This window comes from Cupressus sempervirens, chromosome 7 (assembly GCF_028749045.1).
Source record: "Cupressus sempervirens isolate cs-2001-9-10 chromosome 7, ASM2874904v1, whole genome shotgun sequence".
Taxonomy (NCBI): domain Eukaryota; kingdom Viridiplantae; phylum Streptophyta; class Pinopsida; order Cupressales; family Cupressaceae; genus Cupressus; species Cupressus sempervirens.
The window spans coordinates 368,055,525-368,081,865 of NC_143124.1; the positions used below are offsets into that span (position 1 = coordinate 368,055,525).

The following is a 26,341-nucleotide window of genomic DNA, read 5'->3' on the forward strand; positions in this document are numbered from 1 at the left end:
TATCTAAGTATAACTTTAATTCTTTATAATACAAATTAAAAATTAAAAATTTCTAATAACATACTAAATAATGATAAGCATATTACTACTTGAGTTAATTGAATGAGCATACAATGTGGAGAAAACATACTTGTTTGACATGAAGTACCTCACGAGTAAATTGTAGGATGACTTAAACATCACACCCAAATGCCTAATTCATATGCTAAAAGTGTTAAGTAGTCCAAGTTGACATATGTGATACTTAAGTTTGACCATACATTTACGGGCTGCCTTTCTAGGGTACTCAAATTGCATAAATCAATAAATGCGTAAGAATGGTTGAACTAATTAGTAGTGGAAGAGGTGGCCCATGTCATTAGAGAACCACAAAATAATAGATCCATATAGTTTGAAATGATGGAGCTCTAGTTCAAGCAAAGACTACATGAACTAACATTTGTGAAGTCAAAGGTGAAGGCATCTAAGATGATATAATAGAAACAACTATCAAAACTTATGAGAAATTACATAATTAAGAAAGAAACTATAAAGAAAAAAATGTTAGACCTATTTTCATAACCTCTGTAACCTAATATACCATCTTCCTTTGCAATATTTCCAATGCAATAGATCAGGGAATTTTTGGGTGAACAAATGTAGATTCAACTAGTAGCTCCTGTACAATTGTTCCAATTAACTTTAGCTAGGAAACAAGTTGATTTAGAAAGCATCAAACAAGCTTAGAAAAATTTCGATAAAAAAATGTATACAATGTAGGTGTGTTAGTATATTTGGTAAAGGAGATACCAAAAAAGTTTCCTTGCATCAAATCAGAATCATAATTTTCCTTACTACCTAGTTGTGGATGTTGATGAGGTAGTAAAAGATATCACCATGAAAAATGATACCTTAAGACAATAATTCATTAGAAAAAATGTGAGGAGAGCAAGGATCAAAACTAAAAAAGTATTGTAACCCTTAATTGCAAAATGGAGTTCATTATTGTTGAAGTATTTTCATTTTTAAATCCATCATCCAATGCAGAGGGGTTGGATAGTATAAAATAGAATCAAGAAGATATCTTGACAAGAATAGACGTAGTCCAACATTGGTAACCAATTTAATTCCACAAAATCAATCCATTAAAGTCACATTTTTTATTAGAAAATTAGGAAAGGAACATATGAATAAGGTGATTCAATAAAAAGAGAAATGGCACCAACATGAGAAAAGAAAGAGAAGAGCAAAAATCAAGCAATATACACAATTTGTATATGTGGGCAACTTGATTTTTCTAGGAAAACCCTACAATCATATAGAATATTTGATTAGGGTAAAGCTCTAGAAGAAAATGACTCATGCTTGTAGATGGTGTTGACTCATAAGAAGATAATATCAGAAGAATGCCAAACTCCCTCTAAATAAATGGAAAAGAATAAGCTTTCCATTAATAAGGTGAAAACATTGTGCAACTTAACTACTTTGACATACTAATTTCTATTCCACAATGATATTTACAAAAAAAGAGACATACATTAACCTTTATGAACAAGTCATCCCATCAAGCTATCTTGTTCATTCACTCATATCTTAAACAGAGAAAAGAGACTCAGCAAAACTCATTAACTAAAAATTCAGTTACTATGAGGCCAATTTCTCTAAACATATTATTAATATTTAAGTGTTTCTTCCTTTATAGTTATACAAAACATTTGAATAAATATAAGAATATGCTTCTTTAGTAGTGTAAATTTATTTTCACCAAAATTTATTTCTTTGTAAACTAGTAATAGTTCAATCCATCGTTATTGCACTATGTTTTGAGTGGCTAAGCATGACATGCTTGAAAAGGACAACCACTTGAATGTGTTTGGCTAAATAGTTTAACAATATACATCAAATCAAGTGGTGAAAATTGGAAAAAAGTATTATGAAACCACAAAGATTTACATGTTAAGGAAAACATTAGGAAAAATAATGATGAGTATAGTAAACAGAAGGAACTAATAATTTAGCACAATATAGCTGTATGTAAATTTAGATATAAATGTTCTTGCTTTGAAGGCCAAGGCAAAGAAGTGGTTACTAAGCACAGGTGACGATGCATAAAGACGAGTGCAAAATAAATGTTGGTAGATGGAAATTTTCTTTTCTTTTAATACGTTAATTTAAATATTGAATAACAATGAAGAGATGTCTCAAGAATTTATTTTCATATGACATATGATGTGGGCATATTATTATTGGGCAACAATTTGATGAAAAATAAGTAAAACTTGTTAATATTTCAGCTTATGATTGTAGAAAATTATTAATAATTAAATTGAATTTCATTTTCTTAAAGCACTTTAGACTATAAGGCAATAGGAAGAGAGAAAAAAAGGTTATAATTTTTGTTCAAATTTGTAATTTTGTATTGTGGTTGGTGCAACTAATAAGCACAAGAAATCTCAATGAATTCCTCCTACTACAGCGACTAATAATAATTGTGCGCAGTAATAATTGGGGTGTCATTCATTGAGGTCAGTGCACTGAAGCAAGGCAGAAGTGACACGCAACTAGAAAAGTGTGTTGGTCGACTAGAAGAAATCGGAAAAATGTCACGCAACTAGAAAAGTGTGTTGGTCGACTAGAAGAAATCGGAAAAATGTCGGTGCGTGTGATTTATTCTGAGAAACGTGCAAACAAGAATTATCCAAGTCTACATTTTGTACAAAACAAATGTGCTTTAGGATCGCTATCGTGGGGTACACAATAATTAAATCAGAGACTAGTCTTCTTGAATTGAATTTGATATTATCTTCTCGGGATGCGAATTATAACGGTTTTCAAGCCTTCAACTGCCAATTTAAAAAACACCCATCTTCAACTACGAATCAGAGCTACCCGTCTTCAACTAAGAACAATAAATTACATGCCTTCGTTGTGTTGGAAGGAGAGATTCTTTGTGATGCAAAGGACAGACACAATCATGGCAGAAACAGCAGCAGAGAGCATTGTGAAAGTGAGGAGAGCGTGTATGGTGAAACCGGCCATCCCACCTGCAATGCAGAGCATGTTCCTCTCCAGCTTTGATCTTTTCTGGATACGTTGCGACAACATTCAAACCCTTTTCTTCTACAAACTCTCTCCTACGGCCGAATACACTTCGGTAATAGAGGGACTGAAGAAAAGCCTGTCCTCAATTCTGGTGCATTTCTATCCTCTGGCTGGTCGGCTGAAGAAAGGAGAAACCGGCAGAACAGAGGTTGACTTCACCGAGGCAGGAGTGGCGTTTAAGGAGGCATCCATCAGTGTACCGTTCGGAGACTTGGAAAAAGATGGGTTTCGGCGGAAGCCTTTCTTCCAAAAGCTTGCCCTCCCTGCAGATGAAAACTATAACAGACCACTTTTGTCAATACAGGTATCTCATTGTCGTACGTTTTTATTGATGAGAAAATCATGGACTTATAATTCTTTATAATTTTAGTTATTGCATAGAAACTCTTTTCAAAATATATATAGCTCATACGATATAATAATTGTTTTAGGGTTTCCTAATGGAGTAAATGGGGTAGTAAAGTTGTGCATATTTAATATTGAGATGAATATCTTTCAAAGAAATGATGCTTCACTCTTTAAACATTACCAAAATGCAATGTCTCTTACATAAATTATTAGTTTCCGTGAAAAAATGGTTCTGATAAAGTGAGTATATTCTATTTATTCTCATATTTAGGTCACTTTCAAAGTTGAATGCTGATTATATAATGAACTATTTGAGCCCTGATAATATCATAAGCTATTTTCTCTTTGACTCAGGTCACAGCGTTTGAGGGAAACGGGATCTGCGTTGGAACCACCTTTCATCACGTTATAGCAGATGGAGGTTCTTTCTTCCATTTTATGAAATAGTGGGCAGAGAGTAACAGAGGCCTTGATATTGCCAACCCTCCTCAGCTCGACAGAACACTTCTCAAACGAGAAAACAGGAGCTCCAAGTCACTTTCCTACAGAGCTCGCGACATTGTTTGCAGTGGAGGAAGACGGGCCAAGATTTTAAAGTTTGTACCTGAAGATTCACAGTCAGAGTACATGAAAACATCTGGTTTAGATTCTCCTGATCAGCAAAGGACCGATCTGATATACTCGACGTTTTGTTTTCCGGAAGAGATGATAGAAGAGCTGAAGAAGCAGAGCAGAGCTTCGAGCTCTTTTGTTGCAGTGGCCGCTCAGTTTTGGAGATGCGTAGTGAGAGTTCGTGATGTGCCACAGGAAGAGACTGTTTTCTTCGCAGTGTTGGCTGATTGCAGGGGACGTGTGAAGCCACCACTTCTGCCAACTTATTTTGGAAACTGTGTTTATCCTGGTTTGGCGCAGGCAACAGCTGAAACACTGATCAATGCAGACATCTCTTTCGCTGCTGATGTTATTCAGCAGCTCATCAGTTCCTGCTCTGAGGAACCGCAGATCGATTATTTGATTGAGTGGGTTGAATCGTGTGGTAGACATCTTTTGAGAGAAGCCGGGTGGAAACACGGAACTAGGGCAGTCGGATCTCCAAGGCTTCCAATGTTTGACGTGGACTATGGATGGGGAAAGCCTGTGGATGTGCAGAGGCCAGATGATTGGGATATCGGAAGCATGGTGTTGTCACCTCCAAAAGATGGAGGAAAAAGTATAATGGTCTCAACCTGCCTTCCTCAACACCAAATGGACTCCTTGCAACACCTCCTCTTTTCAGGTACGTTGGATATTTGAAAGAGAATAGTATCCATCCTTCGCCTCTTTATGATTTGATATTCTTTTATTGGGGAAGATCATCGTTCCAATATGTTACTTTTTTAAGTTGAAGTAACATATTACCAATCGTCATATTTAGGTTTTTCGTCTTTGTAAGGCTGCCTGTTAAAGCTTTTAGCAGCTGCCCCAAATGATTGTTAGTATAGAGTACAGCTTTAGAATTTTGTGGGTGTTTATTGGAGCATTTTGTATGACTGATTATGAGGTCAATTTGGATAGCTCTAGCAGATTTGTTTTTAATTAAAGGAGGCGGGATAATGGTCGTTCTAACAGATTTGTTAATTTAGTAATATGAGATTATATTTGTAATTAATGAGGGTTTTCTTTCTGATTCTTTCTTTTAAGAGTTCTTTTGAACCAGTTTATTAATATAATACATATAGAGATTTCCACTTTTGCCAAAAACAAGAAAAATAAAAAATATTGACAGTTTTTTTTTTTCTTAAGGTTTATGTATGTTATCTAAGGTTTTTGAACCTTAAGTATTTCCCCCTCCCCAAATAATATTTTTTATTAAAATTCTTTAAAGATAAAATATTATAAATTATTTTATATAATATTTAATAATAATTAAATATTAATAAATCCAAAACAATTAAACATTAAACTTTTTAAGTAACATGTATTTCCTCATAATTAATTCTACTAAGAATTAATTATTAATGTGATCACAGAAACAAAATAGTAAGTGTGGGTAGGGTAAATTGGAAAAGTTCAAAATAATTAATCCATGAAGAGAATTAATTATCATTGTAATTGGAAAATGGGTCCGGTAAGAAGAAGTTAGGGCAGTTGCCAAACTTCTTGAAAAAAATTATTTGATGGGAGAAAATGATTGCAAGGGGGTTCTTCTTTTGCAGTCAAGAAGTTCTACAGCTGCAACAAGGGAGAAGACAATTCAATTTTGGTGACAGGGAACACTTATGCTCTGATAACAAAGCAATATTTGGAAAGCGTGTACAATTGTTGGTTTTGTAATAGTTATTTCTTACTTTATTGGTGCAAAGAAATAAAGGAAGTGCATTTGGTGTTCTCTTTCTAAAGAATATGAATTGTTAAGCTATTGATTCATTTATGAGTATTTTCATGGTATGGTGTGGTTGAATTAGCATCGTGTCCATGATAGTCCTCAAGCATAGTGCTTGATTGCTCTCATTAATAGTTTACATCATTTTATGAAAACAATGAAGGCATGTGGTGCATTTTCTATCCATGGCTTTCCTTTTTATTTTCTAAGTTCTACTCATTTTCATTGAAAAGTCACAAATTTTATCTTACGAGGGAGTTGCCCCTCTAAATGCAGAGGAAGGCCGAATATTAAGGGCCTATCCAACTATTGGAGACATTGATTTGCCACACACTCCATTGGGCCAAATCGTATATTTTCTAAGTGACAAATCTATTTACCACAAATTTTTGGTGAATCTACTGGGGAAAGAAAGCAAGTTCTGGTGCTTTTCTTTTCTTGGAAATCTGATATTTACCTCATCGAGGACAGAGGTTGGCAACTTTAATTTAGAGTGGTGAAAGAATTGTGGTGTTATGGCTTTGGTTACATCCCAGCCATGGGGGACTCAAATTGGGCCATTTTCTATATCTCAATACTCAGTCTTACCTAAGAATTCATTAGAATATCTCCCAAAGTTTTCTGGTGATGCAAATCAAGACCCTGATGATCACATTAAAGTAATTACAGTTGCCTGTGGGATTCTTGGTGTACAAGAGGAGAATGTCTTTGTTAGATTATTTGTTGGAAGTCTCATTGGAAGAGCTGCTAATTGGTTCCAAAATTTACCAGATAGTTGCATCACTTGCTGGAATGATCTTGAGGTAAAATTTCTACAAAGGATAATGCTTGTAGTTGATATTGCTAAGAGGGTGAATGCACAAAGCTGGGTAGCAATTCCGCAGAAGTCAAATCCGCGAAATGAGACCTATTAGAAACGGGCACTCGATTTTTAAAAATGGGCACCCGTTTTTGGCTTGGGTGCCCGACCTTAAATTTAAAAAATGGGCACCTAATATTTTTAAAAATAGAGTACCCATTTTTTATTTTCAAAAAATGGGTACCCGTTTCTCAAAAAATTAAAAATTTAAATGTTTAAGAAATGGGCACCCGTTTTTAAAAAATAAAAAATGGGTACCCATTTTTAAAAAATTAAAAACAGGTACCCATTTTTTAAAAATCGGGTACCCATTTTTTAAAAGTAAAAAATGGGTACTCGTTTCTTAAAAATTCAAATTTTTAAGTTTTTGGTGGATTTTACATATCGCTTTTAGCTTTTCAAAATGGGTGCCCATTTTTTGAAATTCAAATAATGGGTGCCCGTTTCTTATAACATGAGGCGGGATTTTTTTTTCCTGCCTTGGATTTTGGTTTGGGATAGGCTTGGTGAGACCAAGCCTATGCCTTGGCCTCTCAAGATTTGGCTAAGACATTAAACTGACAAATTCATGCCTTGCCATAATTTTTAGAGGGTCTTCCTGATCAAATTTTTTTACGAAAAAAAAACCCATTACAGCTCTCACTGTCCTGATTTCAGAAATATAAAGTTTATAGAGTTATGATTTTATTTACTATTTTTAAATTATTTTTTAATCAAAGGTGGTACCTAAATGTAAAATAGAAATGTTCACTAAAACTTTAATAACTTTTTTATTATATGTTTTTTCTTAAATTAATTTATATGTCATTAATCTACATTCAATTCTTTTGAAGTTTAAAAAAAAAATTGAAAAAAGTGATATTTTGATCAAATTATGGTGTCCGTACACGAGAGGTTTTAAATTTTTTTTTTATAGCCAATTAAAAATTAATTTAAAAAAATATTCATTAAAAAATTCAAAAAAAATATTCTCATCAATCTTTGGTGTGTCAGGTAACTCTATTTAGAAGGATTCGCAAAAATTCATTCATTTGTGTCAAATTATGATGTCCGTACATGAGCGTGGTATGGTCCTGAAATAGGCATTTTGAAAAAGTGATTTTAAAAGATCCATACCAAAAAAATAATCTATCATATGGCTATACAAATAAGTTACATATTCAAACAGAAGATTCTAGGCACTTCAATTTTTATTTCTGAAGCTTTTTTCTATTTAATCTCTAAATGGCTCAAATTTTGGCATCAATTGACAAAATATTTCAAAAATAGGAAAAACACTTCCACTTTTTGGCCAAAAGTGAGACCCAAATTCTTGCACTGACCCAAGATGTTATTAAATTTCTTTCAAATCAAGATCAAAGAAGGGGAAACCATGAGATATTTTGTTGATATATTCAATAGAAGTGTTCGTAAGATACCCTAACCAGCCAACCAACTAAAAACAATCAATTGTGTGTTTTCATTGCTGCCATGCAAATAGAGATTAAATTCTTGCTTCTTCGTTTAAAAGTGCAAACATTGCAGGATGCACAAAGGGAAGCAATTCGATTAGATGATGACATGATTCTGAGTGGAATGAAGTGTAAAGAAATTGCACAAGAAGAAATTTGTCTCTATGAGCGGCAACAGTATCCTAAGGTAAAGCCTAAACAAAAAAGGCTTGTTCTTAAGGCAATAAAATTAGTGCCCACTATTTCATTTTGTCAGAATCTAACAGTCTTTAATGAAGAAGATTTCCTAATCCCTCTCGTGAGTGAAAGTACTTCATGTAGTATAGTTGGAGCCTAACATTTACATGTTGAGTTTGAAGATGAATACGTCTCGCAATCATCTGACTCAATGATTGACCTTGATGTACCTCCTAATGAACAAAGGCTACAAGGTGAAAGATCAAATGAAAACATATTAGAGGATGTTTCAAATGCAGAATTGGATTCTTCCATTTTTGGGACTGCTATTGATATTTCATCAAATGATGTTATTCAAGAGGGTATGAAAGATCAACATACACAAGAAAATATTGAAATTGATCATAAATTGTTTTTGTTTGATCATCATATTGAAATGGATGAAGAGCCTTTTCAGCCTAAGGCATTCAAAGATATTTAAAAAGATGAGATTGAAGTCAAAGGAAATTCTTTTACCCCCAGACCAATTCCATGCACACAACCTAAATTAGAAGTATTTAGGTTTGACTATGAGCATGGGTTGATGGATTTTTGTCCTATGCTGGAATCTTTTTGTTTTGAGGTAGACTTCATAGATAGATACTTGGAACCTAAATCTTTGAAGGAGGAAGTTCCAGATTTAAATGAGAACTATGTGGGTGATCACTTCAATAATTTCAAGAAAGAATATCACCATAAAGACTCCATTTTATTTTCCAAGAATCTCATGGAGGATGTCAAGAGTGTTGATAAGAAACAATCTATGCAAGAAGGCATTGAGGTGCCACAATTGGTGAGCTATAGTGTTGGCTGGCTTCTTGGTTTTAACCTGCTATTTGGAAAGCTTATAGCTATGGAGTTTTTCTTTTCAATGGTTGCTCTCCAATTTTCAAGAATTGACTCACTTGCATGTCAATAATTGTTTTGCACTGGAACATACTTCTCTCAACCATTTAATGGTTTTCTATGAACAGCCAGGTACATTCTTCTGAGTATGGGTTGCTTGCCCTACTCTTTGTACATAAAGTTTTTGGTGTGGTTTCCTTTGTTCATTTTTGTGGTGTTGGTAGCTCTAGTGTTTTTTTTTGGTGTTCCCCTGCTCTTTTCCTCTCTACAAGCAACTCTCTTTATTCTTTTCCCTATGATTCTATTTCCCTAATGGCTCTTTGCATTAATGGAGCGGATATAGTTTTCAACTACACAGGCTCCAGACATTTCACTTCAAGAAATTAGGGTTCATTAAAAAAAAATTATGATTAGTTGGCATAATGGAATAATATTCTTCTTTATCATCAATGGAATATGTTGATAGTAAGGGCTTCACTCAGCAATAATTTAAATGCTAAATGTGTGGGCAAATATTTGATGCCAGACTATAGTTAAAAAAAAAATCTTTAAAAAAGGAATGTATCCATTAGTTGGAGACTTGGAAGCATTGTGTATTGCACCATGGTTACATTTTACCTATAGTTGGTTACTATCGAGCCTTTTCACTTGACAGTATATAATAGTGGATCAAAGCATGGTACAAATGAGTATGTTACTATCAGGTTGATGGAATCGATTATAAGATCAGATTTATTTCTACATCTTCACATAATCACCTACCTTCTTTCATCAACAATGTTGTACAATATCAAAGGAGATTCTGATGCAAAGAAAAATAGCTTTGTGCTCAAACGCCATAAAAAGTGAGGACTACTCCCCATGCAGTTTCTTTAAGTGGAAATGAAAGGCTTTGCTATCTTTGGATGTCCATAAATCCAAGATAGGGATGGCGTAGAGGAGTGGTGAAGGAGTTTTGAGTCTCGCGCTTAAAATGCGCTAACCCTAATTAGGGTGGTAACGTGACATGTGGAGGCATTGATGTTGAATTTTTCTTTTTCATCTCATGAACTATTTGCTTAGTGAAATTCATCTTTTTTTAGAATGTTCATGTTTCAAAATAGAGCGTGTGGTAAACTGCCAAAATGACATTCATTGAATTGGTGAATGGTACAACCATGCAAGCACTTTCGCACAAGGGAATTTTTCAATGATTTTGAGATTGTTAGTAGAGTGCATGAACTGGTGTTTCATTTGAACCAGACAAGAGAATCCACTATTTAAATAATTTGAGCAGTTGGTAGAATACGGGCTCGGGGGCATATGTAACTCTTGTGAAGGGCTATTCTATTTGCAATAAATCTAATGTTTCTTGTTATACAATCACATTAGATAATCATAAAGTGTGAGAGCTAGTTTTACCCAGAGGTATAGTATTGAAATGCTTGTGGATAGAAACACCCAAGTAGAACTACGTGTGGGTAAATGGTGCAATGGTATCTCTATAGCCCATTGGCAATAGACAAAAATCTAGAGTTCCAAACGACTACTAGTATGTTGTTTAAGTTGATCTTGGAGGAAAATTATTTGTGCCTCACCTGGTGGGGTTTTAAGTAAAACCCAGATTGATAAATGAAAAAGGATTAAGCCACAAATTGGCAAAGTAGAGTGTACACCTAGCAATTTAACCAGAGATGGAATGAGAGTAACTTTGGTGTATGTGGCTCTAGTTTGAATTAGAGTTATTGATACTAAAAATAATTCCATGATGCCGAGCAGCAAATAAAGATTAATAAAAGGGGGGCAAGAGAGATAAACAAGTGCAACGGTTATCTTTGAAAATGGTGGCATACTATCCTTGGTGCTATCAATAATGAGATTTGAAGATAAAGCGAAGATTCATTGAATAAAATTTTGATGACTCACACAAATGCAATCAACAGATATAAAGCAGGATTCAATGACTATTCCAAATATCTTTCTCATTTGCATAGGTATGGGATGCTATGCAATCTTAGGACACATTGTTTTTAAATATATCAAAGCTTATTCTATGAGAAATATAAGTTAAAATATTTAAATCTCACAACCCTAACTCAAAAACTTTGCTTAGCACTTAAATATTTGCTCGGCACATGAAGGTGTCGAGTGACAGATAGAAAATAGGTGACGAGTTAGCTCAGCACAAGGAAGCTGAGTAAGCTCGGTAGACAAAAGGCAATGCTCGGCCACAATGAAATGCTTGGCACCAATGGATGCCGAGTGAGCTCGGCTCTACCTAAGATTTAAAACTTAGAAGATATTAACAATAAAGAGGATACTGAGTGTTCTGTTTCAAACTGAAAATATTATAACTTAGAAAAATTCAACGTGAATGCTTTCACCATTGAAACCAGAAAGCCAACGCTTTAACATTTCAAACAAACTTTTCAAATGCAATGAATAGAAGAGGAAGATAGATTCAAGTATGCCTGCTTACTTTCTATTCAATCTTTCATTAAACTATTACAAAATCTGGGAGCATTTGGCTTCAACCAGAAAAACCCTAAAATAACCCTAAACTGATAAAACTTCAAACAATATTAATATGTCAAAACTTTAATCCTGCAACTCTAATGGCTGCATACAATGGTGCCTCGAGAAATCACTGCTTTAATAGGACAAGTTCAACGATAACAAACTTATAGAGAGAATAGAGGAAACACGTGCAACTACAAGCACAAACTTCTTTTCTTCTTCCTTCTTTTGCTCTACTCTGCAACTACTAATTTGTTGAATATGCTTGAACTCTACAAATGAATGAGTAAACATTCCTTTTGTCACATTCCATTTTCTCCCTCTTTTCAAAATTTGAAAAAACTTCACCTACTCGTATTAATCTTTTTGTCTGTTCTGGATGTCAGGAGGGTAGGTGAGCATTTGGCTCTAGGGGCAAATGTCAACATTGCATTAAATATTCCAACACTCTCCCTTTGTCCTGAGCCAAACAAAACAAGAATCAGAACTGATCCACATCAACTACACCAAGAAAATCTCTTAGGTGTATAAAAATTCCAATGCCTAAAGGCTTAGTAAATATGTCTGCTAGCTGCTGCCTAGACCTGCAAAATTCCATCTTGATATCCCCATTCTCCACCAACTCTCTAATGAAGTGATATCTAATCTCTATATGTTTGCTTCTCCCATGGAAGAATGGATTCTTGGAAAACGTAATTGATGAGATGTTGTCACAATAAATTGTGCTTCCATCCTCTTGCCTTTCATTCAAATCTGTCAAGATCCTCCTTAGCCGAAATGCTTGACATGCTGCTGCATTTGCAGCTATGTATTCAGCCGCTGTTGTAGATTGAGTAACAATAGGTTGCTTCTTGGATGACCATGAAATTGCACTCGATCCCATATGAAACATGTATCCAAAAGTGCTCTTACTATCATCTAAACTTCTAGCACAATCACTATCTGTGTAACCAACCAACTTGAAATCATCATTTGTAGTATATAAAATCCCAAATCCCTTGGTAACTTCCACATACCTTAGGATCCTTTTTTCCGCTTGCCAATGGGAATCCTTTGGTGTTTCCATAAATCTGGAAATCAGACTTATTGCATGCATTAGGTTTGACCGAGTTGCAATCAAATACATTAGACTTCCAACCATACTCTTGTATAATGTTGGTTCTCCTCTTTTGGTAGAGTCTTCCTTTCTTAACTTCAGACCTACTGCTGTTGGTGTAGGGGTTGTCGTACTATTCTGCATTTTAAATCTCTCCAAGATCTACCTTGCATATTTTTCTTGCGAGATGAAAATGCCATCATGCATTTGTTTTACTTCTATGCCTAGAAAGTATTTCAGGAGACCTAGGTCTGTCATTTCAAATTCACTTTTCATGGCCTCTTTAAACTCACCAATTAGAGCCTTGTCATTTCTAGTAAAAATTAAGTCATTTACATACAAGACAACAATCAATACATTACCATTTGCTGCCTTGATGTAAAGAGTGGTCTCACCATTACTTTTGCTAAAGCCATTGCTCATCAAATATGAGTCAATCCTAATGTACCATTCCCTTGGAGCTTGCTTGAGCCCATAAAGAGCTCTCTTCAATCTATATACTTTGTTCTCTTCACCTACAACTTCATTACTAGGTGGCTGCTCTGCATACACTTCTTTCAATAAACCATTTAGGAAGGCAGACTTCACATCCATTTGAAATACCTTCCATTTGTGTTGAACCGCAATTGCTATGGCAACACACATGGTTTCCATTCTTGCAATAGGGGCATATGTCTCATCATAGTCTCTTCCATACTGTTGTTTGTAGCCCTTGACTACTAGCCTTGCCTTATGCCTATCAATCTTGCCTTAAGCATTGGATTTGGTCTTGTAGACACATTTCACTCCAATCACATGCTTCTTGGGAGGCAATTTAGTTAGCTCCCATGTCTCATTTCTTTCTATAGCATCTATTTCCTCATCCATGGCTTTACACCATTTCTTCTCCTTGATTGCTTCTTCAAAATATATTGGATCACTATGAGAAAATAATGCAAAATTAACACTCTCATCATAATCTTCATACCTTTCATCTTGGTATATCTCCCTAAGACTCTTGGTCTTTCTTGGTAATAGGGAGGAGAGTGTTGGATCTGAATCTTCACTGCTACTACATTACCGACCAACTCGATCTTCACTATTACTCGACAATGACATTCAATCATGCCTAGAGGAGCTCGGCAATGACTGAACCTACTAGCGTTTTCTTCTATTTTCTCCTTCTTCTTACTATTCATTAGCATCTTCTTCACTCATAATTGGTAATTTACTTGAAGTGCTCGGTGACTCATCAATTAAACCATACCAAGATTGATTTTCAAGAAATTCCACATCTCTTGAAAGAGTCATCTTGTTGTTCAATGGGTCATACAATCTGTATGCCTTTGATTCTGGGCTGTACCCTGTGAAAATACATTTAACACTTTTGTCATCCAATTTCTGCCTATTCTCTTTAGGCACATGTGCATATGCAATACATCCAAACACCCTTAGGTGTTCAACTGTCTATCTTCCTCGTGACCATGCTTCCATTGTAAGTTTGTCATGAACTGCCTTTGTAGGACACCTATTAATTAGGTAAACTGATGTTGCCATAGCCTCTCCCCAAAATTTAGTTGGGAGATTTTTCTCCTTCATCATGCTTCTTGCCATTTAAACAATGGTCCTATTTTTTCTTTCAGCCACTCCATTCTGCTGTGGTGTGTAGCTAGTTGTGAGCTCTTTCTTTATGCCATGTTTCTTGCAAAAATTTATAAAAGAATTGGAGGTATACTCTCCTCCTCTATCTAACCTAAGGACCTTGATATAGTGTCCACATTCTTTTTCAGCCTAGGCTTTAGTTTCTAAAAATTTATCAAATGCTTCAAATTTATTCTTTAAGAAATACACCCATGTCCTACGACTGAAATTATCAATGAATGTCTTGAAATAAGTACTCCCCCAAAAGGAAGTAACTTGCATAGGACCGACTAGGTTAGTATGCACTAACTCTAATGGATATCTAGCCCTCCTAGAACTTCTAGAATTAAAGGGAAGCCTATGTTGCTTACCCAAAATACAAGCCTCACACTTGTCACAATAATTTTCTACATGTGGCAAACCATCTACCATTCTTTTATTTGACAATAAATTTAAACCAACATAGCCAAGATGACCATACCTGAGATGCCACAACTGTGAAGGGTCTTCAATCACACTCCTTAGAGCTGATTCTGTGGGAGGTGCAGCACCAACTTGAGATGAGAAACATGTCTCTATCTTCAAGGGAAACATTCTGTTCTTTGTCATCTGAACTGATGCAAGTAAGTTCTTGCTCCCATCCTTTTAATGAATGACACACTTGTCATTCCCCATCAGCACTTTGCATCCATTTTGAATGCTCTGACCAACGCTCATGAAATTGTGCTTCATACCAGGAGCGAAATACACATTATGTATTTCCTTCTTCTCACCTTTCTTTGTGCGGACCATAATAGATCCTTTGCCAACAACTGGTAGGGTTCCATTGTTACCCATCTTAATTTCTGATTTGAAACTCTTGTCAATGAATGAAAACAAGGTTTCATTGCCACTCATGTGGTTGCTACATCCACTGTCGAGGTACGAAACCTCAGGGCTTCCTTCTTCACCAACATTACACATGATGAAGGCAGTGGCATTGTTTCCACTTCCCATATTTACATCAGCCACATTTTCTTGTCCTAACTGATCAGTTTGCTTCTTCTAGCATTCACTTGCATAATGCCCATATTTATGACAGTAGTAGCATTCTACATTACTCTTATTTGAGTTGTAGTTTTTCTTACCTCGGCCTCTGTGTATGGAGTTTCTACCTGAGCCATTTCTTCCTCTCCCCCTTTCTCTTGGAATTTTTTGAGGCTTGAATGCTTGCTCTTGGGAAGATGAAGAAGTAGATCTATTGATCCTATGCTTATGAGTTTGAAGCGTACCCATCAACTCATCCATTGTCAAAACAGTGAGGTCTTTTGCCTCTTCTATGGTCATGACCAAATTGTCATATTTATGAGGTAAACTCCTCAATATCTTTTCCACTATCCTCTACTCTTGATAGTCTTCTCCATTTGACTTTAGGCGGTTAATCACTTTGGAGGTCCTTGAACTGAAGTCAACAATTGATTCATTTTCCTTCATCTGAAGGTTCTCAAACTCCCTCCTTATATTCTGTAGCTTTACTGTACGAACTTTATCAGTCCCCTTGAAGTTTGTCTCAACGATATCCCATGCTTCCTTTACATAATTTGCTGCTGCAATCTTTGGGAATACTATCTCTGTCATTGCTGCTTCAATCAAACTTAATGCCTTAGCATCCTTCCTCCTTGACTCTTTCAAATGAGTCTTTTGTGCATTTGTGAGGGCAGCATATTGAGTTGGATCAGTCACATCATTGAATCCATTAACCACAAACACTCACAAATCATTTGCAACCATAATGGTTTTCATCTTCTTTGCCCATTTAACATAATTTTTCCCATTGAAGGGTGGCGGTTGTTGCCATATCTTTCTTGCATCTCCTGCCATGTCAAATATCCCAAAAAAAAAAAAATACCGTAACTCACTGTGGACGTGGGGCCTCAAAGCTCTGATACCATGTGAGAAATATAAGTTAAAATATTTAAATCTCACAACCTTAACTCAAAAGCTTTGCTCGGCACTTAAATATTTGCTCAGCACATGAAGGTGCTGAGTGCCATTTTTAGTTGGCACCTAAAGGTGTTGAGTGCCAGAAAGAAAACAGGTGCCGAGTGACAAATAGAAAATAGGTGCTGAGTTAGCTCGGCACAAGGAAGCCGAGTAAGCTCGGCACACAAAAGGCAATGCTCGGCCACAATGAAATGCTCGGCACCAATGGATGTCGAGTGAGCTTGGCTCCAACTAAGATTTAAAACTTAGAAAATATTAACAACAAAGAGGATGCCGAGTGTTCTATTTCAAACTGAAAATATTATAACTTAGCAAAATTCAACGTGAATGCTTTCACCATTAAAACCAGAAAGCCAAAGCTTTAACATTTCAAACAAAATTTTCAAATGCAATGAATAGAAGAGGAAGATAGATTCAAGTATGTCTACTTGCTTTCTATTCAATCTTTCATTAAACTATTACAAAATCTGGGAGCATTCGACTTCAACCAAAAAAACCTTAAAGTAACCCTAAACTGGTGAAACTTCATACAACTTTAATACCTCAAAAATTTAATCCTACAACTATAATGGCTGCATACAATGGTTCCTGGAGCAATCATTTATTTAATAGGACAAGTTCAACAATAACAAACTTACAGAGAGAATAGAGGAAACACGTGCAACTACAGGCACAAACTTCTTTTCTTCTTCCTCCTTCTGCTCTGCTCTGCAACTACTGATCTGTTGAATATGCTTGAACTCTACAAATGAATGAATATACATTTCTTTTGTCACATTCCATTTTCCCCATCTTTTTAAAATTTGAAAAAACTTCACCTACCGATATTAATTTATCTGTCTGTTCTGGACATTAGGGGGGTAGGTGAGCATTTGGCTCTAGGGGAAAACATCAACGCTGCATTAAATATTCCAAAACTCCCCCTTTGTCCCAGGCCAAACAAAACAAGGATCACAACTGATCCACATCAACTACACCAAGACACTCTCTTAGGTGTATACAAATTCCAATGCTTAAAGACTTAGTAAATATGTCTGCTAGTTGCTACCCAGACCTACAAAATTCCATCTTGATATCCCCATTCTCCACCAACTCTCTGATGAAGTGATATCTAATCTCTATATGTTTGCTTCTCCCATAGAAGACTGGATTCTTGGACAATGCAATTGATGAAATGTTGTCACAATAAATTGTGGTTCCATCTTCTTGCCTTTCATTCAAATCTATCAAGATCCTCTTTAGCCAAATTGCTTGACATGCTGTTGCATTTGTTGCTATGTATTCAGCCTCTGCTATAGATTGAGCAACAATAGGTTGCTTCTTGGATGCCTATGAAATTGCACCCAATCCCATATGAAACATGTATCCGAAAGTGCTCTTCCTATCATCTAAACTTTCAGCCCAATCACTATCTGTGTAACCAACCAACTTGAAATCATCATATGCAATATATAAAATCCCAAATCCCTTGGTACCTTTCACATACCTTAGGATCCTTTTTCCCACTTGCCAATGGGAATCTTTTGGTGTTTCCATAAATTTGAAAATCAGACTTACAGCATGCATTAGCTCTGGCCGAGTTGCAGTCAAATACGTTAGACTTCCAACCATACTCTTGTATAATGTTGGTTCTTTTGTTTTGGTAGAGTCTTCCTTGCTCAACTTTAGACCTACTACTATTGGCATAGGGGCTGCCTTACTATTTTGCATTTTAAATCTCTCCAAGATCTGCCTTGCATATTTTTCTTGAGAGATGAAAATGTCATCATGCATTTGTTTTACTTCTATGCCTAGAAAGTATTTCAAGAGACCTAGGTTTGTCATTTCAAATTCACTTTTCATGGCCTCTTTAAACTCACCAATTAGAGCCTTGTCATTTTGAGTAAAAATTAAGTCATTTACATACAAAACAATAATCAATACATTACCATTTGCTACCTTGATGTAAAGAGTGGGCTCACCATTTCTTTTGCTAAAGCCATTGCTCATGAAATATGAGTCAATCCTACTGTACCATACCCTTGGAGCTTGCTTGAGCCCATAAAGAGCTCTCTTCAATCTATATACTTTGTTCTCTTCACCTATAACTTCATAACCAGGTGGCTGCTCCACATACACTTCTTCTTTCAATACACCATTTAGGAAGGCAGACTTCACATCTATTTGAAATACCTTCCATTTGTGTTGAGCTATAATTGCTATGACAACATGCACAGTTTCCATTCTTGCAACAGGGGCATATGTCTCATCATAGTCTCTTCCATACTGTTGTTTTTAGCCCTTGACAACCAACCTTGCCTTATGCCTATCAATCTTTCCTTCAGCATTGCATTTGGTCTTGTAGACCCATTTCACTCCAATCACATGCTTCTTGGGAGGCAATTCAGTTAGCTCCCATGTCTCATTTCTTTTTATAGAATCTATTTCCTCATCGATGGATTTACACCATTTCTTCTCCTTGATTGCTTCTTTAAAATATATTGGATCACTATGAGAAAATAATGCAAAATTAACACTCTCAGCATAATCTTCATACCTTTCATCTTGGTATATCTCTCTAAGACTCTTAGTCTTTCTTGGTAACAGGGAGGAGAGTGTGGGATCAGAATCTTCACTATTACTCGACACTGACACTCAGTCATGCCTAGAGGAGCTCGGCAATGACTGAACCTACTTGCCTTTTCTTCTATTTGCTCCTTCTTCTTGCTATTCATCAGCATCTTCTTCACTCATAATTGGTATTTTACTTGAAGTGCTTGATGACTCATCAATTGAATCATACCAAGATTGATTTTCAAAAAAAATCACATCTCTTGAAAGAGTCATCTTCTTTTTCAATGGGTCATACAATCTGTATGCCTTTGATTTTGGGCTGTACCTTGTGAAAATACATTTCACACCTTTTTCATCCAATTTCTACCTTTTCTCTTTAGGCACATGTGCATATGCAATACATCCAAACACCCTTAGGTGTTCAACAGTCTATCTTCCTCATGACCATGCTTCCATTGGAAGTTTGTCATGGACTGCCTTTGTAGGACACCTATTAATTAGGTAAACTTTTGTTTCCATAGCCTCTCCCCAAAATTCAGTTGGGAGACTTTTCTCCTTCATCATGCTTCTTGCCATTTCAATAATGGTCCTGTTCTTTCTTTCAAACACTCCATTCTGTTGTGGTGTGTAGCTAGCCATGAGCTCTTTCTTTATGCCATGTTTCCTGCAAAAATTTATAAAATAATTGGAGGTATACTCCCCTCCTCTGTTTGACCTAAGGACCTTGATATAGTGTCCACATTCTTTTTCAGCATGGGCTTTAAATTCTAAAAATTTATCAAATGCTTCAAATTTATTATTTAAGAAATACACCCATGTCCTACGACTGAAATCATCAATGAATGTCATGAAATAAGTACTCCCCCAAATGGAAGTAACTTGCATAGGACCGACTAGGTTAGTATGCACTAACTCTAATGGATATCTAGCCCTCTTAGAATTTCTAGAATTAAAGGGAAGCCTATGTTGCTTACCCAAAATACAAGCCTCACACTTGTCACAAGAATTTTCTACATGTGGAAAACTATCTACCATTCTTTTATTTGACAATAAATTTAAACCAGCATAGCCAAGATGACCATACCTGAGATGCCACAACTGTGAAGGGTCTTCAATCACACTCCTTAGAGCTGATTGTGTGGGAGGTGCAACACCAACTTGAGATGAGGAACATGTCTCTATCTTCAAGGGAAACATTCTATTATTTGTCATCTGAACTTATGCAAGTAAGTTCTTGCTCCCATCCTTTTCATGAATGACACATTTGTCATCCTCCATCAGCACTTTGTATCCATTTTGAATGAGCTGGCCATTGTTACCCATCTTAATTTCTGATTTGAAACTCTTGTCAATGAATGAAAACAAGGTTTCATTACCACTCATGTGGTTGCCACATCCACTATTGAGGTACCAAACCTCAAGGCTTCCTTCTTCACCAACATTACACATGATGAAGGTAGTGGCATTGTTTCCACTTCCCATATTTACATCAGTCGCATTTGCTTGTCTTGACTGATCATTTTGCTTCTTCTAGCATTCACTTGCATAATGCCCATATTTATGATAGTAGTAGCACTCTACATTACTCTTATTTGAGTTGTAGTTTTTCTTACCTTAGCCTCTGCCTTTTGAGTTTCTTCCTGAGCATTTTCTTCCTCTCCCCCTTCCTCTTGGATTTATCTAAGCCTTGAATGCTTGCTCTTGAGAAGATGAAGAAGTAGATCTATTGATCCTATGCTCATGGGTTTGACGTTTACCCATCAACTCATCCATTGTCAAAATAGTGAGGTCTTTTGCCTCTTCTATGGTCATGACCAAGTTGTCATATTTATGAGGTAAACTCCTCAATATATTTTTCACTATCCTCTGCTCTTGATAGTCTTCTCTATTTGACTTCAGTTGGTTAATCACATTGGAGGTCCTTGAACTGAATTCAGCAACTGATTCATTTTCCTTCATCTGAACGTTCTCAAACCCCCTCCTTATATTTTGTAGCTTTACTGTACGAACTTTATCAGTCCCCTTGAAGTTCATCTCAAGGATATCCCATGCTTCCTTTGCATAATTTGCTGCTGCAATCTTTGGGAATACTGTCTCTGTCATTGCTACTTCAATCAAACTTAATGCCTTAGCATCCTTCCTCCTTGACTCTTTCAAATGAGTCTTCTATGCATTTGTGAGGGCAGCATATTGAGTTGGATCGGTCACATCATTGAATCCATTAACCACAAACTCCCACAAATCATTTGCAACCATAATGGTTTTCATCTTCTTTTCCTAGGTATCATAATTTTTTCCATTGAAGTGTGGTGGCTAGTGCAATATTTTTTTTGCATCTCTTGCCATGTCAAATATCCCAAGAAAAAATAAATTCCCTAACTCACTATGGACGTGGGGCCTCAAAGCTCTGATACCATGTGAGAAATATAAGTTAAAATATTTAAATCTCACAACCCTAACTCAAAAACTTTGCTCGGCACATGAAGGTGCCGAGTGCCAGAAAGAAAATAGGTGCGGAGTGACAGATAGAAAATAGGTGCTGAGTTAGCTCGGCACAAGGAAGCCGAGTAAGCTCGGCACACAAAAGGCAATGCTTGGCCATAATGAAATGCTCGACACTAATGGATTCTGAGTGAGCTTGGCTCCAACTAAGATTTAAAACTTAGAAAATATTAACAATAAAGAGGATGTCGAGTGTTCTGTTTCAAATTGAAAATATTATAACTTAGAGAAATTCAACATGAATGCTTTCACCATTAAAACCAGAAAGCCAAAGCTTTAACATGTCAAACAAATTTTTCAAATGCAATGAATAGAAGAGGAAGATAGATTCAAGTATGCATGGGTGCTTTCTATTCAATCTTTCATTAAACTATTACAAAATCTGGGAGCATTCGGCTTCAACTAGAAAAACCCTAAAATAACCCTAAACTGGTAAAACTTCAGACAAATTTAATACCTCAAAAATTTAATCCTGCAACTCTAATGGTTGCATACAATGGTGCCTGGAGCAATCACTACTTCAACAGGACAAGTTCAATGATAACAAAATTACAGAGAGAACAGAGGAAACATGTGCAACTGTAGGCACAAACTTCTTTTTTTCTTCCTTCTTCTGCTCTGCTCTGCAACTACTGATCTGCTAAATATGCTTGAACTCTACAAATGAATGAATAAGCATTCCTTTTGTCAGATTCCATTTTCCTCATCTTTTCAAAAAAAATTTGTCTGTTCTGGACGTCAGGGGCGTAGGTGAGCATTTGGCTCTAGGGGAAAACATCAACACTGCATTAAATATTCCAACATATTCAACGAAATAATGGGAATGGGAGGACATAGAGGAACTAAGTTTGAATGACACAAGAAGTTCTCAGATGGAGAGCATGTACGAGGCTATAAGGATGCACTGCAGGTCTGAGGTCCCAGTTGTGGGATGGATTGCAAAGGAAGCTCTAGAAGGATAGCTCTTAAAAGGTTGGGTTAACAAATTGAAGGAATTATGTTTTCAGCTCATTGATGCCAGCGATAAATTCTCAGAGGTATTTTCTCTAAAGGATGATATAGAGGTCACTAATATTAAGAAGGCTACATTTTATTTAGTGCTGTTATTCTAAAAAATGTTGTTGTGCCAAGACTGGAGGTTGTTATAGACAAGGAGAAGAAGGTCACACATTCAGATTTGATGGATGACTCAAAGAAAGCTATTTACATTCTGTAGAGGGCTAAAGTGAAGTTGAAGGTGAAGAATGTTGATATTTGTTATGCACCTATTTTCCAAAGTGGTGGAGAGTTTGATTTAAGGCCTGGTGTAGTGAGCAATGATGAGCATCTGTGCTACAATGCTACCAGTATTATTATCTATGTGATTGGATCCAGATATAGTAGTTATTGCTCAAATGTGGCAAGAACTTATTTGATTAATGTTGAAGATGTTCAGGGTAAGGCCTACAAGGTTCTTTTGAAGGCACTAGAAGCTGCCATAAGTGTACTCAAGCCAAGAAACCCTCTGAGTGTCACCTATAAAGAAGCTATGGAGGTTGTTCAAAGAGATGGCCTCGAAATTTTGCCTCATCTGACAAAGTTTGCAGGGAGAGGAATAGGAATTAAATTTTGAGAACCTAGTTTAAGTTTGAATTCAAGAAATGACAAAATTGTAAAGCATGGAATGGCTTACAATGTACCACTTGGGTTTCAGAATTTGCAGTTACAAACAAAAAATCTCCTTTATATGTTGGATTCATATGGTGATTCAAATGGGTCAGCTGAAAATATTCCAGAGTTGATTGAAGGATAATTTTGAGATTGGGCTTGAATGGGAAAGATGGCTTAAAATATTTTCCACTTGTCATGGATGCTAATGTACTTGAGCCTAAGGGTAGAAACTAGATGGAGAAAAAAATGTGAATGAGTTAGAACCCTATTTCACTTGAGAAAGCACAAGAGGAAGTTATAGAGTACTGTAAGGAAGGAATCTACAATTTGTAGATTTGAGAGTACAATGATAAATGACTCTATAGCCCAATGAATCAAGGCACTGGACAGTAGCAGATAGAGATTCTGGAGTTCTATGCATCATGGTACAAAGTGCAATCCCTAGAAAGAGCCAATGTTATCTAAGGTTTTGGAACCCTAAAATTTTTTTTTATTAAAATGCTTTAAAGGTTAAAATACAATGTATTATTTTGCATAAAATTTAATTATTTATATAATTAAATATTAATAAATCCAAAATAATTAAACATTAAACTTTTAAAGTAACATGTATTTCTTCATAATTAATTCTACTAAGAATTAATTATTAATGTGATCACAGAAACAAAATAGTAAGTGTGGGAAGGGTAAATTGGAAAAGTTCAAAATAATTAATTCTTGAAGAGAATTAATTATCATTGTAATTGGAAATTGGGTTTGGTAAGAAGAAGCTAGGGCAGTTGCCAAACTTCTTGAAAAAAATTATTTGATGGGAGAAAACAATTGCAAGGGGGTTCTTCTTTTGCAATCGAGAAGTTCTACAGCTACAACAAGAGAGAAGACAGTTCAATTTTGGTGATAGGGAACACTTATGCTTTGATAACAAAGCAATTTTTTGAAAGTGTGTACAATTGTTATTTTTGTAATAAGTTATTTCTTACTTTGTTGGTGCAAAGAAATAAAGGAAGTGCATTTGGTGTTCTCTTTCTAAAGAATTTGAATTGTTGAGGTGTTGATTCATTTATGAGTATTCTCATGTTATGGTGTGAGTATTCGTGAATTATTGAATTAGCATCATGTTAGTGATAGTCCTCAAGCATAGTCGTTGATTGCTCTCATTAACAACTTACATCATTTTTATGAAAATATTGAAGGCATGTGGTGCATTTGCTATCAATGGTTTTCCTTTTTATTTTCTAAGTTCTACTCATTTTCATTGAAAAATCACAAATTTTATCTTACAAGGGAGCTACCCCTCTAAATGCAGAGGAAGGCTGGATATTAAGGGCCTATCCAACTGTTGGAGACATTGATTTTCCACACACTCCATTGGGCCAAGTCATATATTTTCTAAGTAACAAATCTGTTTACCAACAATGTACAAATTACATTATTAAGCTATATTATTAGTATGATTTGGAATGAGTCCAATATGCCTGTAGAAAAATATATTAAGCATTAAGTAGTCAATATAGAAGAAATGTCTTCAATAATAGTATAATCATATAAATTACACAAAAAACTAATTATAATGAAATTTGAAGTGTAATATTGAAGATGAAATTTAATTTAATTTTTATTCTTATCTAGTCAAGCTATCTAGTTTTCTAAAAGAACAAGATTCAATATTTTCTATTTTAAAATATCCTAAATAGTAAATTTAAAATAAAATACAATTGTTGTCTACAATTATTACTTTTTTGTGAATATATATATATTTTTAAAGTAATCGTGATTATGGTGAGGATAGAATTGCTAAAACAATAAATGTTAATAGTCAAATTGGATGTAGGTATTGAGTAACATGTAGAATCTTACTACAATGCACTTACTTGTTTGTAAAGGATAGAGCAATCATACCATACTATTTTGTCTTACAAAGTTACTAAATGATCAATGGTGTGCTTATTTCCTATGTTCTATTCACTTTTAAATGATAATATGAGAACATATTTATAGAGGGTTCGAGTAATAAGTAGACAAACTAGGTGGTATTGGAAAAATTTATATATATATATATATATATATATATATATATATATATATATATATATGTATATATATATATATATATATATATATATATATATATGTATATATATATATATATATATATATATATATAAGGAATGCTATATTTATATTTATGTGGATTCAACGATTAAGTGATTGTGATGCCTTATGACTTTTGTACATTATTATGATTGATAGGTGATGGCATGAGTATATAATTATGAATGTAGAATTATATTATGATCAAATGGGTACAACTTATTCATCTTGACTATTTTCATTAATGATGTGATGGTAATTGATTAGTACTTATATGTGACTTAGATAACCATAACTATATTGTATTTGATAGTTTTTTAATTTGTTAGTTGATATTTATATGGAATTATATTATGTGATTTTCTTAATGTACTCATATCATCAACATGAACAACAATAACAATTAATTGATACATTTCACATTCCAATTATTTATCTAAATATAGATTATACTTGTAAAAATCTAAAAATTGATCAAATTGAATAGTTTAAAATCTAAAGTAACTACATATTAATTGACCAGATATATTTTATTTCTTATAACATGATTTCATAAGTAATTAAAGGAATTCCTTCCATGATTATCATCATTTGACTATGGATGTACATAGTTACATCTTCCATGTGTCATTATATCCCTAATGTTTTATATTCGATATTTCTACTCTCATTGCATGATCATTATGAAAAATTAAAGCATTGATATTTTTAGTAATAAAAATTGAAAATTTTAATTTTAATTTTAATTTTCTTGACAATAAATTTATTTTTCCTCCACAACCACAATTTATATATTTGTCAATGAGGAAGGAAAAATAACAACTAAGAAAGTTAGTATGATGATAATGTGTCTCTTTGTTTTCTTTCAAAATAAATAAATATAAACATGCAATATTACTATTTTAATTTCTAATTATCTTTTCTTTTCTTACAAAGATTTGTAAAAGTGATGCATAGTAAAAAAAAATTTAAAAAGTGATGGTGGATGTTGTTTACTTTTTAAAAGTTAAAACCCTAGCTCTATAAGATAAAAGTTGTGTTAAGCATGATCTACTATAAAAACATTATGTTTGAGTACAATATAATTGAACATTGACTTATTAAGTTGATAGGTTATTCTTTTAGACTTTTGGTTTTAAAAAGTAGTCTAATTTAAAAAAATTATTGCATGCAACTAGAAAGTTGTG

At 34.8% G+C, this 26,341-nt stretch overlaps 2 protein-coding genes across 2 annotated transcripts; both read left to right on the forward strand.

Annotated features, from left to right (window-relative positions):
• Window positions 1-2,791: 2,791 nt before the first annotated feature.
• LOC149547003 (acetyl transferase 1-like) lies at window positions 2,792-5,036 on the forward strand. The gene is made up of 2 exons (XM_089794088.1): window positions 2,792-3,385; window positions 3,784-5,036. The coding sequence occupies exons 1-2, from the start codon at window positions 2,792-2,794 to the stop codon at window positions 3,874-3,876; spliced, it is 687 nt and encodes a 228-aa protein (XP_089650214.1). The 3' UTR covers window positions 3,877-5,036.
• LOC149547004 (malonyl-coenzyme:anthocyanin 5-O-glucoside-6'''-O-malonyltransferase-like) lies at window positions 4,057-5,036 on the forward strand. The gene has a single exon (XM_089794694.1). The coding sequence runs from the start codon at window positions 4,057-4,059 to the stop codon at window positions 4,720-4,722; it is 666 nt and encodes a 221-aa protein (XP_089650820.1). The 3' UTR covers window positions 4,723-5,036.
• Window positions 5,037-26,341: the final 21,305 nt, after the last annotated feature.